Source organism: Hippoglossus hippoglossus, chromosome 9, assembly GCF_009819705.1.
Source record: "Hippoglossus hippoglossus isolate fHipHip1 chromosome 9, fHipHip1.pri, whole genome shotgun sequence".
Classification (NCBI taxonomy): domain Eukaryota; kingdom Metazoa; phylum Chordata; class Actinopteri; order Pleuronectiformes; family Pleuronectidae; genus Hippoglossus; species Hippoglossus hippoglossus.
The window spans coordinates 10595643-10613511 of NC_047159.1; the positions used below are offsets into that span (position 1 = coordinate 10595643).

Here is a 17869-nt window from a genome sequence, read left to right on the forward strand (position 1 = left end):
TCATGTCACACAGGTTTTGTGAGGCACTTGAGGAGTGGATACAAGCCACGGTTTCATCAGCTTCAACATCTGTGAACACAATTGCTGCGGACAGTAAATGCCTAGGTGACAAAAGATGTTTACCGCTGACATTTGAAGGAGAACACAAGTAATTCATATGTTTTTCCTTCTTTGAAAAGAGATAAAGGGACGTCACCGGAATTTAACTGTGAATTATCTCCTGTCTGTAAAACCCCTGATGATTTAAATAATAATACAATCTGCAGATCAAAGTTCTCATGTGATGTTCAAAGTGCAGAGCGTCACTGAAGGCCAACTTTTCCCCCCCCATTCTGGATAATCAAAAGGAAGCCAAACTAAACAACTGATTAAGTAAAAGATGAACTCCCCAACTTGATCAAACAGATCAAAACATTAAAAACATTTCAAAAAGGAGACTTTGATCATAAGAATCATGAGGATGTGACTCAGTTGTATATGTTCGTTAGAAGGAAGAACAGATTTGTGATTCAGGACAAAAAGCTTCTCTATATCATGTCTTGTACAGCTCATCATCTATTATTCTGCAGTAATTGGCCCAATCAGAGTTCTGCAAAGATGCTTGAATCACACAGACACACATAACCTTACATTACCTGACACTGATCTCAAAGAGGTTAACCTGCATTTATCCTGGCCACAGCGAGACAACAAACACACTGATCTGAATCTGTAGCAGTGGATTATCTGCAGGAGAAGAGCAAAGAAAAGTCCATCACGATAATATTATATGACATTTGCTGTCATGTTTTTTTTCGGAATATCCAAATCTTCAGGCCTGGCCGAGTTTGGACAGATGGTGCAAACCAGAAGTGAAGAGGGAGAAGTTTACATGCCACAGCACAGGGCTGTTTTAAATATGTCATAAATCTAAACATATTAAGCTATAAAGGAATCAAGAGTCTGATGTGTCTCACAGGTTACCTGTACACAAATGGTCATGTGATGTGCAATAATAGGGATGGATACAGATATAGATTGTTCATTTTGCAAAGGAGGTTATGTTTTTGTCTGTCTTTGTTGGCAGGATAACAGAGAAACTACTGAAAGGATTACTTGGTGGAAGGATGTGGTATGTGGGTCGGGGGAAGAACCCATTAAATTCTGGTGCAGATCCAGATCAGGGGGTGGATTAAGGATTTTATTTTCACTTTCTTTAACATTTCTATCAAACTCTCAGAGAATAATTCATGGATCTTAAATACAAGCTGGAATAAAGCATGTTTAGGGGACTGATATCTATGAGTGTTTGGCTTCATACAGGGACTGTTGGTAATGTGCTCTACTGAGTGCAATTCTTTTTTTTGTTTGCAGGATTACACAATAACTTTCTCAGAGCATGTTAAGGAGACTGATATTTATGAGTTGGTGCAATTTGGTAATAAAAGGATTTACTGAATTTAAATGAGGTTTCATAAGAGGACTGTTGGGCCCCTGGTGGAGGTGTCATTCTAGTTTTTGCTTTAAAAAGCCCTTTTAAAACCACTAGGTGTGTTCAGAATTAATAATTCCACACGTATATAATCTGTTATTGACATGCCTAAATTATTGTGTGTTTAGTGATGATCTCCTGCCTTTGTGGGGAAAAAAAGTGAGCATGGCGATGTTCATTTTTAAACACACACAGCATTTACCACTGTGCTTAATTTATCTCTATCCCATGGCTGACAGGCAGGATGAAAGGCTACTGTTAGCTGCCTGACAAAAACACGGGTTGAGTCAAAGGTTTCCCACAGCACACCATGTGTCTAGGCCTCTAATTTGGCCGCTGCTGTCAAACCAAAGGAAAAAACAAACAAACTAAAAGAAAAAAGGGAAACGTGTCTTCCCTTGGCAAAACACACAAATTTGCCTGTGCACACGTGTGTGCCAAACACACATCAACACAGATAGCAGTAAAGGTCTATACACGCACTTTCAAAAACGCACTGCAATTCCACAATGACAAACTGCCATAATGAGAGCTAGAAGCAGCTAATTAAAGTGTGTGTGTGTTGCATGGCCTTTACGTGAAAGATCCACTACATTACACAGAGTTTGATGGAGTTCATGATAAAGCACAGGAGAAGTTCTCTGACAACTCATTTATTTACCCCACAGCAGTGAGCTTTTCCCCACACAGTTAAGCACTTTTTATGGCTTTAATTCCAGTCTAAATAAGTAAAATAAGTGAAGCAGTGAGCAGTCAGTTATGTTTCGTGCTTTATTTGTATTCCTTCCTTCGAGGGATGTTAGAGGTTTTTCCTCCAGGGGTCATCAGTCAGCACACCGCTGCCTTAAGTATCAGGAAATAGATCAATTTAATCACTGAGAATAGCATCTGGTATACCACACTCTATTTCATTGCAGTGCGAGGATATATAGTACAGGTATTAGTGTTTTGTCCTGCACTATATAATACTGCAGTTACTAAATCCTGCTAACAAATCCAATTATCTCCGACTGTCTGTCTGTCCTTCGATTTTCTCAACAACCACTTATCTGATCGACTTCAAACTTAGAAGCCGGGAAGTCCAGCATCGACTGTGAAGTGTTTTACATGAGCGGGTGTCAAGACCCCAACCCAACACAATCACTTACGTCAACGAATGTAGCTTCGTGAGTTCACCCATTACACCGATTAGTTTGTTTTCGTAACAACTGGTGCAGTGGCCATTTGCAGTGGCAGTGGCAACTTTCTTTCTGAAACTGTAAGAGTGACCTGCAGTAATTTAACCGGGGCAAGTAAAGACCGGCTGCGGGACTGACACCTCACCCCCTCTGCTGCACAAAGAGCTGTTCACCTGTTTATTCAATGTTTAAGCTCGACTCAGGACGCAGTATTGGTAAACCAGTTGTCGTGGAAATTGTCTTGATCCAAGACTTCACTTATGGGGATGAGTCCCAGCCGTCGCTGCTGTGCGTTGGTTGCCTTTTTACACAAACTTTATTAAGATTGAACATATCACGTGTCCAAATCGCAGTGAACTTCCTTGTGCCCTCAATAATACACATGCCAAGTCTGAGGCCAACAACATAAACAGTTCTCTAGATATGTGTTCCATGCATGAGTGCATCGTCGCGCGTCTTCGAGTGTGTCTATGAAACAGCTGGTGTGCTGTGAGATGCATTATCACTGTGTGTGTGTAATGAGTTATCACCTTGCTTTAAGATCGTTGACTTTGACTGGGGAGCTCTATAATGACTTTAACACTCCCACTGGCTGTTAAAGCAAATGAGCAAGGGTTGCTAGTGTGGTGGAGGGGGGGGGGGCAACTGCTGTGCGCCTCTTTGTGTGTGTGTGTGTGTGTGTGTGTGTGTGTGTGTCTGTGTGCGACAGCGTGTGTGCTCTTTCTCTGCCTCCCCGTTTTCTCCGCAGTGGCTGCTACTGCATGGACTAGACGTTGCCATGGCAACTCTATGGCAGCAGCCTTGATGGTGGGATGATCACACATTATTAGTTGATTCAAGCTGAAACAAAGAACAGCACAGTGACTTGGATGTGGGGCAGAGGGGGACGCATTATGTTAATGTCTGTCCTTACAAGTATAGACATGTACAAACACTTGTGAGCGAATGCACAAACACGGTTTTACACAGCGAGGCTAAATCTCTGAAATAACTTGAAGTAAAAAAAGACTAATGTTATAACGGTACACAGCTTTTCCTCATAAAACCCATTTTCTTGTGTTGGACTTAAGCAATTATAAGCTTGTTTATGGCCCTTTCTTGATTAAAAGTCACGTTTAGATATGAATTACCTAAAAGGGGCTTTGAGGAGGTCATTTGACTTAATTTGACACCAACATCTATTTGTACCAGTTTTAATGAGCAGCCCCTGATGTTGTAAATGATTTCCCTACTGGAGTGAAAAGGGACCGTTAAGAGATTTCACACAGTGTTGCTGTACCACCGCTGGGGTCTGGGGACTGTCGTTCTAACTCAAACAGATGTGATGATTTACACAGACTACTAAGTGAAAGCCTATTATTTCAGCACCTGGCAAACTGATCACTGAGTCATCGCTATTGATTAACTCCGCTATCAACCTCCTCTGGATATATTATGGCTACTTTCTGCATATGGGGCAATAAAAAATCTCACTTGTTGCCTCCTTTAAATGCTCTTTAACTCCATGTATTGTGTTGATTCTGCAGTCTCATCCATAAGGAGCCTATAAATGCAGGTTATGTCCCATGCTGTTCTTTCCCCCCAAGTGGCAGCTTTTACTGCAGTTGTAACCAGTTAAAATGCAGAGGAGTTTGGGTTAGATGATCGAGCATAATGTGAAACAGTTCAGTGAATTTCAGAGCAGGCCACATAGACCTTTTTACTGTTTCTATGAGGAGTGTCGAGGCATAAGCCGCTTGCAGAGAGGCGCTGAAGTGAGAGCGCAAATATCAGAGTGAGAGCCTCCGCACTTTCTCCGGCCAGCTCCCTGGTAGCGATTCTGGAGAATGTCAGAATGAGCCGATATGAGAACACAGCAGGATAAATTCCACAGGATTCACCGCAAGTGAACGAGTGTGTTGATGATGTTTCTAACATGCGACAGACACAAAAAGGATGCAAATAAATCAGGATTTAAAAAGCAATACAGGTAGAAGACAAGAGATTTGGTGACAAGGACCAACGCCTGTGTCGATTCGCTGAAATCAAAAACACGTGATCTCCACAGCGGAATTAATACGTTTCGTCCTGCATCCGCCTGCTGCACCAGCCCCCAGATTTCTGTACTGTCATGAACGTGTCTGAGCGGAGAATCTGCTGCCGCGTTGTTCATGTGCGAAAAGGCAAACTCCGGAGAAAGTCTGGACGCAACTCTGCAAACATCCTGTAGAGTTCATGTCTGAAAATGGTTATAGTGAGTCATCCCAGATCATATGTGGAACATTAAAATATATCTGCAGCAAAAATCTGGGGACTCTATCATAAACACCTACAGTCAGTGCATGGTCTAAAGTGCATTTAGTGAGTGTCCGAATCCTCTTTTGCAAGTGAAACAGCAGCAAAAAAGATTTACTTAATATTGTAATTAATCATGGGTGTGTTTTGGATGTAATGTGCAATAAAACAGTCAGAGAGCAATCCTCCTTTCCCTTAGAAAGTCAGGTGCACTTGCCCCTTGGACGATTGCTATTATAAAGGTGAATTTGACAATAAGAGAGCAAGTGCTTTTCCTTCATGCCTATTTAAGAGCATATAATCATAACAGTGATATACTGCAGCACTGACTTCAGTAGGATTTGTTGGATTCCGCTGCCTCATGACAGCAATGCACCTGACCTCACCTCATTTTTAACACGTCCAAGTGAGATTTTTATTTCAACAGCAAAGGTGCTGGATGGTAACATTACACCTGCAAGTCTGAAAGTAGACTTGACACTTGAGTCACGTACACTTTGCGCCAGGTGTAAGACAGGGCCCTTGATCTTTTCTACAAATGTTCTTCTCCTGTCACCTCTGCGGAAAGCACAGTTTTGAGCTGGATACAGTGGAAAGTGGAAGTTCCTGTGGGGTGAGAGGTGGAGAGATGTGAGGGAGTTGGGGGGGATACGGGGAAAAGGAAGATTGAGTGAGAAAATGGGAAGGGAGAAAGGGAGAGTGTTGAATATGGATGGATGTCTGACACAAAGAAATCACACAGGTGAGCAGGAGTGCAGGTGAGAAAGTGGGAGAGACAGGGGTGGATGAAGAAAGCTGAGTAAAGAGAGGAGAACAGACCATGTATGAGCTCAGTGAACAAAGGAATGTCACATGCAATGAGCAGAGAGGGGGGAGAGGAGTGAGGGACAGACACCAGCGTTATGCTAAAATGAGCTTGTTGCTCTGAGAGGGACGTCGGCTGTCAGATCCTTAAATGAGAACAACACCGGGATGACACCTCAGTTACAAGCTTCGCACAGAGCTGACAACTTCTGTGGTCTCTGTCCGTCACACTGTTAACCTCACAGGAAAACATGATGAAGAATAATGTTCTTATCATAAAGGAAAAAAAAAAAAAAAAAGTATATATGTGGGCTTATATACAAGTGGTTCCAGTTAAAATATGTCAGAATAGTTCAAAATGTCTTAGGAACTTTCTGATTTGTCTACTAAATATATTAACTAAAACAGTACAGTGAGACAGACATCAGGTTTTTTAGGGTGAAACCTGATGTGGCTGCTGGTGTTGGTTTTCTGAGCATTTCATTAGTCCTCTTCATCCCTTGAGGGGAATAAGGCATCGACAAACAGCCTACATCTAGGTATATCCTGGTCTTTGACGTGGGGCCTCTCCCCATCTCTTTCAGCTTGGCCGACACAATTGCTTTTTGCTATGCAGGTGCTGTCCATCTTTGTCTTTGGTGTACCCGGTTCTGTTCTGTTCTGTTCTGAGCAAACAACCAATTAATTGTATCCGCCGGCGTCTGATCACCAAACTCTGGCTCTTAGTCTTGTTATAAAGTTCTTCATTTGAGATCTTTTTAGGCCAGAATATGCGGCATGTTTTTCTTGAGTCATCCGTAAACTTTTAAACTGTTCAACTGATGTTTCTTGAACATTAGAGCATGTCAACCTTTTCAAGTAATAACCCAAATTAAAAGTATGAACCTGAAATATGAGCATAAAATGTCTCCTTTCACTCAAAGGGGAAAGGAGAGAATTGGGAGGTTGACAGCTCGAGCAATGTATATTGTTTTTTGGCTCGGCAAGAGTGACATTATGATTAGGGAGGAGATTTGAAGTCTAGCACTCATGTTCGCAAATGACCTGCTGTCCTTAGTTGGGATTCACAGCACGCTAACAGATTTATTAACATATTACATCACGTTGTGTTTTTTGTGACCTGCTTCAGAGAATGAACCAAAGCTGCCTGTTTGTGACAAAAGAGTCAAAAGAACAGCCACAAATGGAGCTCTGTGCTGCAGTCACAGACACTGCTCGTCCACACCAGTTCACCACACTGACTGAGTCTACGTGAGCAGCAGAGACACTCCGCATCATCGACCCAGCGAAGGGCGCCAACTCCTGATTATTCTCTCACGGTATTTCAATTAAAAAAAAAAGCTGATAGTAGCGCAGACTGAACCACACTGACCCACAGCCACACATCAATACCCCGGCGCCTGAAAAGTCTGCTTATTCAACCGCAGACTCAGACAGAAACATTATTCCAGCACTGGTGGTGCATTTTTGAATTTGCTTTTGAGTGGATTCGATTTGGTGGTACAAGTATAAAGCGAGTGAAGCACAGTAGTCTCTCCGGTGCCCTTCATAGTTACAGACTGGTTGTTCTCACTGCACTTTGTAGTAGTATTGATGAATATGCTGAATTTCTAAAGCGGGGTTAATGGAGGGTAGACAGGATTTTATCTGTCACAGACACGTTTGACCAAATAACATACTGTTGAACAATTTGGGCATCCTGTTAATTGCAACAACTACTGCAATATTTGCAAGATTTGGCCTCACTTTTGGGGAGCTGTTGTCCATCTTTTGCCTGAACTGGAGAATGAGTTGTTGGCATCATTTATTTTTAAGAGTCCCAGCCCCCTTCTGCTGCCCCAGAACACTGTTCACCTGTTTTATTTATTTATTAAGATTGAACGTTTTGCTCGTCCAAATAACATTAAATTCCCCACTGAATTTTCCTTTTGCCTGCAAAAACACACTTCCCGAAGCGGAAGTTACTGGGTTTAATGGTTTCTGAGATTCGAATTACATATACAGTATACTTAGCCTGCATATACATACATGCAGAGATTCCTCGCATTATAATACGATTTCAAACATATTTATTTTTTCAGTAAAAGCTAAGAAACGCTGACTGAGGGTTTTCAGAGCTGTTATGGTCTAAAGACGACTTATCATCGCCGTGACGCTGACTGATTTCAAATTACGAGTTTATACCCCATTACTTCTACAAGAAGAGCAAACTACAAACAATGCCTGAGCTGTGTGAACTCTCGAACTCACCCCATTTCCCCACACAGCCCATAATTGTTGCGTTCCCCTGACATTAGAGCCTGACATTCTCTTTTCTTTACTGGACAAATTACGGCGCAGTCAAGAGACGCAGAGAACTCATGTATTCCACGCTCCATCTAGCGCGGTGAAGTCAAGTGAAAAAGTAAACGCATGTCAAGAATCTTGTATTGCATAACTCGTGTCTGGGCCACAGAGGTTATTGTGTGCGCTGATGCTTTGGTGCGACAAGAAGCTGGAAGCTGCAAAGATGTCACACAGAGCAAAGGTCACCACAGAAAACAAACACAGCAGGAACATGGAAACACCACAGGGAAACCATGCGGTGTCCCAACACAAGACCGCGTCCCACTGAGCCACCATGTTGCCCTCTGTGTCCCTCTACGGGGTACTGAGGAACGGGGTACGAGAGGAACGGGGTACGAGAGGAACGGGGTACGAGAGGTTATTTACCCACGACTCTTTGCTCCCTCGTGTAAAGTTTGCAAAGCGAAATTATCAATCCAATTATCACTCGCTGGGTCCAATGTCACGCGCTCCGTCGACAAAGTTTTCAATAAAGCATCATTAAACCTCAGTGTGTGGGTGAACTGGAACAGATTATGGAGCTGAACTATGATAAACAACACACAGAAGTCACACAGTCATTAACCATCATTAGGACATGGAGAGAGCTATAGAGAGAGACAGAGAACCAGGGAGAGAGAGAGAGAGACGCCCCCCCATCATGAATTGTGGAAAATAAAGATTTAATGAATGTACTAAGTGTGTGGGCTGAGTTTGAGCCTGATGGATTGGTGGAGAAGTGGCAGCTTTAGAGCACAGGAGCTTAGAAAAAGTCAGAGAGAGAGCGACGGAGATTAAATTGACACTTGACATTAAATCAATGCGTTGTCAGCAGGAACAATGTCACCGTTGTAAAAACAGGTGAGTAGGAGGCAACGTGCCCTAAACTTGCTTGATCTCTTTTGTGCTGCGGGGAATAATGTCCTCTCCCCAAACAAATCTAAAGAGAGAAAGTTAATTCCCATTTACACTTATCACCTCTGCATTGATCCACCAAAAATGTCTTGAGAAAGGTGCCGGTGACTGAAAAGCTGACCTTGTCAATAAACCAGTGCAGAGGTGACACACTTTTCTTTAAAAGTTATAGTTAAACTACTCATATACACACAAGATTATTCACATTACTCTGTCATTGTCATTTCAGTGGAGGGCTTCAAAGCCGACATCTTAACTTCTTTAACAGGAACTTTGATCAAGCTAAATTTCGATCTTGCAAGTTGTTCAAACTATTATAAGACCTTCAAATTAGAACAAGTTTTGAACCAGCCCCTGAAATTGTTGAAAATGCATCTTTGAAAAAATAAAGCCGAAAACAAAACTCAAGTCAATATGGCTCTAGGGCTCTTAAAATAAAAAGAGTAACTGGAGCTACAAGACTTTTGTCAATGATGAATTTGAAGTCAGTGAGATTTCTCTCAGTTAAATGTGTTTTCTCCACTGTAGCTCATCAGTAACACAGTTTTAAAGACAACTATGTTAAAACTCTAAAGCAGCTCAGCTCTTGTTGTGCATTAACACTCACATACTGTGTTATACAAAATGTACAGAACGGTGGAGCAGTGGTCGTCCTGTTATCTCACAGCAAGAAAGTTTGAACACGAGGGCCTTTCTGGTTCTTTGGCTTCTTACAAAAGTCCAAAGACATTCAGGCTTGGTTAATTAGAGACTCTAATTTGAACATATAGGTACAAATGGTTGTTTGATTCTATATGTCTGCCCTGTAGATGGGCTGACATATAACAGTGGCTGTCCAGGGTTTACCTGGCCTCTCGCCAAACGTCAGCTGCATTGACACTCAGTAGAGTGTATACCTCAGCCAAAGCTCAATCAAGACGAACCACTTTGCTTCTACTCATAGATATCGATTCTCTAAATGTGCCTGATCTTGTTCATCAAGATCCTCGAATAATTCCTTGGGAAAAGATTGAAAATATTTTGAAACAATGCCTCATTCCCCATCCCCTCCACAAAATTAAACGGAAAGTGTTTCAGTAGTTTTTTCGTAATCCTGACTGACAGAGACAGACAGACAAATGGTTACATGACAACATGACATCCTTGGCGTAGGTAATAAACCAATTGAAACTCAAAATGTTCAAATCCTTCACATCTGTCCTTAATTAATTTGGCAAGGACCTCAGATCAGCTAATGGACGAAATTTACATGGTTAATGTCATTTTAAAATACGAAGCCCGCTTCAGTTGTGTCACGACCGCAAAAAACCCACGGCCTCTGACGTGTGATGTATCCCTGACTTCAACAATGAACTGTCGACGTAATTCGGCCCCTCAAGCGTCCCATATAGTGTCCACTGGGAAGGTCCCTACAGAAATACGCTGTGCCTTATTGGCTCGATTTTGAGAGGGCACTGACCGACAGTCGCCTGCAGCCAGGTAATAAATCAACAATATGAAAGCATCTCTGTAGCTGAATTTAATGTAATGAGTAGTGGGACCATAATCAAATCCATGTCATTGTTATTGTAGATCTGGAACTAGTGTGCCTAAATTAAAAAGTAGGATTTTCATGAAAGATAATCATAACTCTGATATCAAACTAATGTGCATATAATTCATTTTTCTCTGCTATGCTTTCTCCTCCTGACAACTATCATCGACTATCATTTGTTTCTACATTAAAGATCAAGTCAAGATTTAAATTCCGTAGTCCAAACATAATACCACGCAGCCAGGTACCTCATCAATCTTGCAATGGAAATGTAAATTGTAGCCATGTTCAATATGCACAATACAATGTCTGGCCCACAGTTTATCTTCTTAGAGTGCAGCAACCAACAGATGTCCATGAGCTATGGATTAAATCTTAAACTTATTTTCACATCAATGCCTGCAGACACACAGACACAAATAATATATGCCTGTGAGAGAGGGTTTCTTTTTTTCACAATCTTGCCCCTTCAGCACTTCAAAACAACTTGTCAATAGCTGTCAGTTTAAATTAGCGGACTAATCCTTTACACCACTGTGGGTTGTTTTTTGGACTCTGGTAAATCTGCACACTGTCTCCATCAATCACAGAATGGCAGCACCTAGGAGCATGAACACATTCGCAGATTATTTGCTCTGCAGTACCAACAAATACACCCGGATCTACACGCTCCCACACACAGACAGCGACACGGGCAGGAAGTGGTGCCGCACTTGAACTCGGGCGAGGCATTCCTCACAAAACAAAGTGGTTGAAAACAATGAAGTTGTAGCAGTCAGTGTATTTCCTACAGATACTGTCTTCCTCTTCTCTTTCTCGGCAAAGTGTCAAAGCAAATAAATTCCTTTTCATCTCTTTTTTTTTTACCACCAGGGACCTGCAGATAGTAAATACGTCTCCAGTATGTGGAACACACATACACACCCAAACACAAATATGTAGTAAACACTAGTAAGATTCCATCTTCAATTACACCACACAATCTCTGTCTACGTGAATCTTTATCAATTACTGCTGTTATCTTATATGTTGCGTTTATTTTCTTTTATAAAATTCTATTTACCGAGAACATTAAATTGAGATCAAGATCTCTTTTGTCAAAGGGACCTAAGATTTTATGGATACAGGAACAATCTCAAGATGCGCATAAATAGATACAATCAAAAATCGCAATAAAGACATTGGTGAGTAAACCTTTAAAGTCACAAGGAAGAATGAGTCTCTCTAACTTCGAGTTATGCTTGGAATTCTGTTACTATAGTAACGTGTGCATATATCCAGATTATGCACTGTTAAAGACGGTATATATATATATATATATATATATATTTGTCTAGTTATTAAAAGAGAAAATGTACTTATGAACAATGACAACTGTCCTGACCATTTCCACAATTTGATATCGAACCAAGTCCTATACTTTTGCAATGCTGTAGCACATCAACCAGAATAACACTGAGAGCTTGTATTGAAGTGGGTGCATCAACCATTTGAGCTCTTGTGAGTTTCATGTTTTGCTGTGGCCAAGACAAGGTGTATGGTGGAGTCGGTTACATACAATATGAAGTCGTCAACCTAACTGAGAGTTGGACAATTAATTCTATGAAGACAGACAGACAGATGGGGACTTAATATCGATCCTTGTGGGACACCTTTCTAAATGCTAAACAAAGCTCAATTTGAAAATGACATCTACCGGGAAGATGTGAAAACCTGCTGTAACCAGGATTATCCAAACCTTTAGAAATCACATCCAAAGCCTCACAGGGATTTTGATAAACAATGCAGATGATGGCTGCTTATATAACTCATCCCAAAGGCTCCAGTGGTTTTAGTCCAGCTTTTGCCCCGACCACCCTGCACTGCTTTAGGAATCCCCTTTTACTGGATGAGCTTCATTCAACACAGTAATACAGCACTGATAAGAACAAAATGATCCTCAACTTATTTATGAAGCTACTGTGTCATGTGTAGAGATCAGAACGCTCAGGCTTGTGCAATAGTTCCACAAGATTTCCCCTCAGTGTGTTTACAAGGTGCTGTCACAGCTTTCTCGACTTATTTCTGGCTCCTGGATAATTTAATAGCCTTAACTTTACTTTACTAAAGTAAAAATGTGTTTGCCTCAAAATTCCTCTCTACCACAGATCTGTATAAGCAAGACTAGTGGAGTTGCAATCAAGAAAACATTGAATCAACAATTTAATTAAAGTCGATTATGTGCCGCTGAAATGCAGTGGTGATTGGTCGAGTTATTGTAAAGACAAAAAACTAATAATCTAGTCAATTATTAGGTTACTTCAGGCAAATGGAGGTGGACCAGTAAACAAAAAACTTAATTGAAAGATGCATCAACAAAGTCGCAGGACGTGCTATGACCAGCCCACCGATGATAATCAAGCAGAAGGAAACATTTCTTTCCATAGTGTCAAGGCACGGACTGCTAATACAATTCCTGCTCAACCTCCACTCGCTGCCTCATCGCTTTATTCATCTGTATAATACAGAATTACAGGATGAAAAATATAAAAAGCAAAGCAAAGAAAAACAAAACAATTACAACCCTGTGTTTATTATTCCTCCTGATAATTTCTCTGTTTATCACTGTGTGAACCAGGGGGACCAGTGTGAGTAAAGGGTTTCAAACTGTCTTCCCGAGAGTGTGACATTGCACCTGAAATAATAGCAGGGAATTGGAAACATGGCCTGTCAATTAATTGCTTGTTTATTTCAATAACAGCCTTGATAGGCAATATTCTGGAGCCAAACGCTTCACCGGATATATAAACACGCCTAGTCACTCACACACTAAGTAAAGCTCACGCATTTTGGTCCGTGCACATTAAATGTGTTTCCATCTCTTGCCACACACAAACACACATAAAAAATAACACAAACTATTTAACATGATATAACTTAGTGCAGCTTAATGAGGGATTGAGACGTTTTTTGTTTTCCCTCTTCTTGGAATGATCTCATGCTTGATCACGAATGAACCCAGCGTGATTCTCTGCAGGGCTGCAGGCAATCCTAATGTGGCCTTCACAGACACTCCTCACCTCATGTGACTGAGCCTGCAATCTAGTGATGGGGTTTACATCACAGTGGGGCTTTAAAAATGAATGCAAACAAACACGTACGCTCACAGAAACACTGCACAGACAGTTCAGCTGCTGAGAAGATGATTGATGAACTCTGTGTGGAGTCGGCACAGATTACTGAGCCTCCTATAGCCACACGTGACCATAAGGATAGGAGATGAATGAATTAATACACTCAGTTATTGTCTTGTTCCATGAGCTACTTTGAACCAACGTAACCTCGACTCTGTGCTACAGCTACAAGATAAACAGCTGGGAACACTGTGGGTCTACACTGTCAACTCTTCTTATATATGAGACTGAGTTGTCACACTTGCTTAACCTCAACTTGAACCAGTGGTTCACGCTGGGGTTAAAGCCACCTCGCTGCACCCAAGTTGTGAAAGTGCCACTCGCCTCTTTCCTCTGGAAGATGTATGTACAATTTGATCCACTATTTACTCGGTGTGTGACCTGGAGAGCGCATTCTTCCAGCGGTGCAGAGGGGCAAACTTTACGGGATTGGCCATTTTTTTTATTTGGCTGAAATAAATTTGGAGAAGTCATAAAAAAAAAACTTACACGACCTCTCAAGAAGTCGCGTCTACACGAGTGCAATTCTTCACGACTCTCCACAAAAGCAGAGAATATCTCACAACCTCAAACTGAGGACAATATGACTGGGATAAACAGTGTGGAACAAAAGTGACATCTCCATCATCGTGCATGAGAAACGTGCGTTACATAACAAGTAAAATGCAGTCAAGGATGCTGCTGACTGTTGTTTACTGTTACGACTCGTACCTCTGGGAGAAAATGTCCCGGTAGGGGCTGCCGTGCTGCATGGCGATACCGTATCCACGGTCTGGTGCGCTGCTCTTGACAGTATAGAAGGAGCAATCCTCGTCATTATTGGCGACGTACTCCAGCACGGCTGCGTCCCACACGAAGCCGAACCGCCCATACTTCACCTGGAAGAAAAGAAAAAAGACATTTACCCACAGTTAGCAATATTCAGAGAGGTCTCAGGTTATGCGAGATCTACTTAAGAATTCATTTTGTCTCTTTATTTCACAAAAACACTGTTAAATAAAATAAAACACAAGAGGCATCTTTGGCATCACAGCCTGTTGAGGACACACTTCTTTGAAACGGTCTATTTACATCTACCTGTTTGCCCACCCTCTGTCATTCATCCATTCACTTATCCAATCAACACACAGACATTTCACAATATCGTGTTGTTCCACTAGTGAAGTCTTTGTCTGTTGTTGTATGAAAAACTTAACAACTCTGCATTTTCCCTTTCTTTCTTGACTTTACATGCACAAGCATCAATGGCTTTTTGGCTCCTCTATATTGCTCCCTGTGTGGTTATGTGTTGCACACGTTTTTTCGTGTCTCTCTTTGTCTTGCACGTGTGATCAAACCGTAGGTGTAAAGTTTGTGTTTGCAGCTTGTGATTGAGAAGAAACTGAGGGTCAAAGGGCCTTCAAGTGGGAATTGTTTTATAGACGTTTAGGAGCGTGTTGTTAACGTGGCTTCTCATTATCGTTCAATACATTTATATTTCACAGGAAAATGAAATGTGGAGAATAAACAGGCTGGCTGTGATATTCACATCCTGACACCTCTGAGCTGACAACTCACTCTCACACATACACACACGCACACACATTTGTTTTCTTTCTTCTCACACATTATTTTGGACTTGGTGTGTCATTAACTTTAATGGAGCTTTATGACATTTTCAAAATCGGTCTTCACTGTGTGTGTGTCTGTGCATGTGTGCTCTGTCACCTCAGCTGGCTTATGTGTGATAACTAATGTCTTAGAAGCGACTAGAACCTCTGATTGGGTAATTTCACAGTCGGCAGTCCTCTGAAGTGTGTATGTGTGAATTTTGGGGTTTGTGTACGTGTATTCATTCATGTGTGTGTGTGTGTGTGTGTGTGTGTGTGTGTGTGTGTGTGTGTGTGTGTGTGTGTGTGCAGTAATTCACTGCAGGGCATCAGAAGGGCTCATTCTGCTCTTTACAACCTTAAAAAGAGTGGGAAGAACGCTTTATTGCTTTGAAGAATAATTTTATGGCTTTTCATTATTGCTTTTGAATTGGAAAGATTATGGGCTTTGTAGTACAGAAATTAGTAAGAAATCTGTTTCAGCTGCTCACAATTGAACATTAAAGACACTTTTTCTCTCTCACTACACTTGGGTGAAAAGGGCGGAAAAGGATTATTATGCACAGTATGTGTGCCGTGACCTCTGATGTCAGTGACACTGAAAACACATTCAAGGCTTTGCTAATCTTGGAACGTTGTCATAATCCTTTAGCATGTGAAGTGTCTGACTTCTAAGTATAAAAGTTTGCACCGTGAAACAAAAAGTTTGGGCCCAAAAATATTTTATATCTTCACTCCTGAGAGCAACAGAGAATTACAGCAACAGAGAATTACAGTTATCAATATCGTCAATATCATAAACATCTTTAGTTGTGTCTGACTTGCACAACCCTTGCAAAAGTTTAGAGATATATCTTAGTTACATACACGTGAAGACGTTAAAACCTTTCCTGCAACATTTAGACATTTTTAGACCGTATATAAAGATGCACGACTCATTTCCACTTCCTCCCATCATCCTAAAATGAAGCCAAAATATCCCTACTTTAATGTTGTGGACTGAATGTTATTGTTCCTACAATAACAAAGTCTAACAGGATTAAAACTCTCAACTCATAAAACTCTAGTATCTATAATCAAATAGTGTAAATCGTGGTTTTGGGTCCTTCTGCACATGGTGTCTCATGAAATAAAGCTCAGTGGAAATGTTCCAGTTTTTACATCACAATAAAACGTCTTGTGTGTGTGATGCTTTCATGAGATCAAACTGGCCTAAACAGTAAACTAATAATTATAGCGACGCCAACATAGGGGACAATCCCATAAAATGGAACTGTCCCCTCAATGAAAATGATGCTGGAGCCTGTGAAGGGAAACACTCTCGCCTGCAGCAGCCGGTGAACAGGGAGTGCTATTAAACTGATGCTTTGATGAACCAAAGCATCAGTTTAATATCGTCTCAAATTAGCTTGAGACGAAATTATGATCGGAGGGGTAGCATCGCAGCGACGTGTCGAAGGACAGATTTCTCCTGTTGCTGTGCTCCCTTTAAATGTGATTGTGATTATTTAAGCGGCTCACACACAGAGAGATTCACAACTTTCTAACTGCTGGGAACTGTCTGTTCCAGACAGGTCTGTGAAAGCCTTTATTATTCTCTTTATCTGCCCACGACTCTGAGCACGTTAAATGCACTAGTTCTTTGTTTTTGCCTTTTTATACTTCGCGTTTTCAAACTATAACAATTACTAATACTTTGCAACCATCTGACGCTCACAGCTCTCGTTCGTGACGCCTGTAGGACCACATGAGTGGAAGGAAAAAGGAAAAACACTTAGACGCTCCCTTCTGCCTGTCGCGGTAAGAAATGTAAGGTCACCGGCAAACAAGATGAATGAGCTCTCAAGTTCGGTGAGGATTCAGTGGGATTATCTAGGCGAGGCAGCTGTGTACGAGCCACATTTGCATGCATAGTGTAGCCTGGCATTGGGCCACACTCCAATTAAGGTGCTATTCAGGTTAAACTGTTTACAAGCGCCTCAGACACCCTGCATTTGAGTCTGCAGGTTTCCACTTGAAATAATATTGCTGTCCACCTGTGCCATACTGCGTTCAGATAAAACTGTTCTGTTTTTTAATTGGCATCGACTGTTCAGACATCAGCAACGTGCAGAAATTGAACTAATGATTTTTGGGCTTACGGCAAGGGTTGGCAATCCTGGAAAAGTTAGCAGGAGGAGGCTAAACTTTTAAAAATATTCAACCGATACATCCCACCCCCCTCATCAAGGTTACGCACACATGAACGCGCACGGACGACTGCTAGAAGCCGACTTTTCGTGACCCGCTTGTTAACTTCTGACTTTCGTGTCTGTTTCAGCTTTGAACGTCTGTCCACCCCTCTGGCACGTTAACAGGGTGCACGCATTGCACACAGGTCGGTTAGTGACAGGCAGGAACACGAAGGCAGACACATCAACATCGTGCTCAAACTCCCCTCATGCAATCACGACTAAAAATTTATTTCGACTGGAAAAGCTAATGTGTCTGTATATTTCATCATATATTGCATTACATATTCTATACAGTCATATAGGGATTTATAGGCCCTAATGCATTCAATGCAATTACCTACAAAACCCAAGACTATTTCATCAGGGTAGAAT

At 41.5% G+C, this 17869-nt stretch overlaps 1 protein-coding gene across 4 annotated transcripts in view; it reads right to left on the bottom strand.

Moving 5' to 3' along the window:
• grid2 (glutamate receptor, ionotropic, delta 2) overlaps positions 1–17869 on the bottom strand; it is a 442863-nt gene that overhangs the window by 17555 nt on the left and 407439 nt on the right. For all 4 annotated transcript variants that reach the window (XM_034595238.1, XM_034595241.1, XM_034595239.1 and 1 more), the window contains one exon: positions 14386–14552. In XM_034595238.1, coding sequence (XP_034451129.1) covers positions 14386–14552 — 167 coding nt within the window. The remainder of the gene's footprint in view (positions 1–14385; positions 14553–17869) is intronic.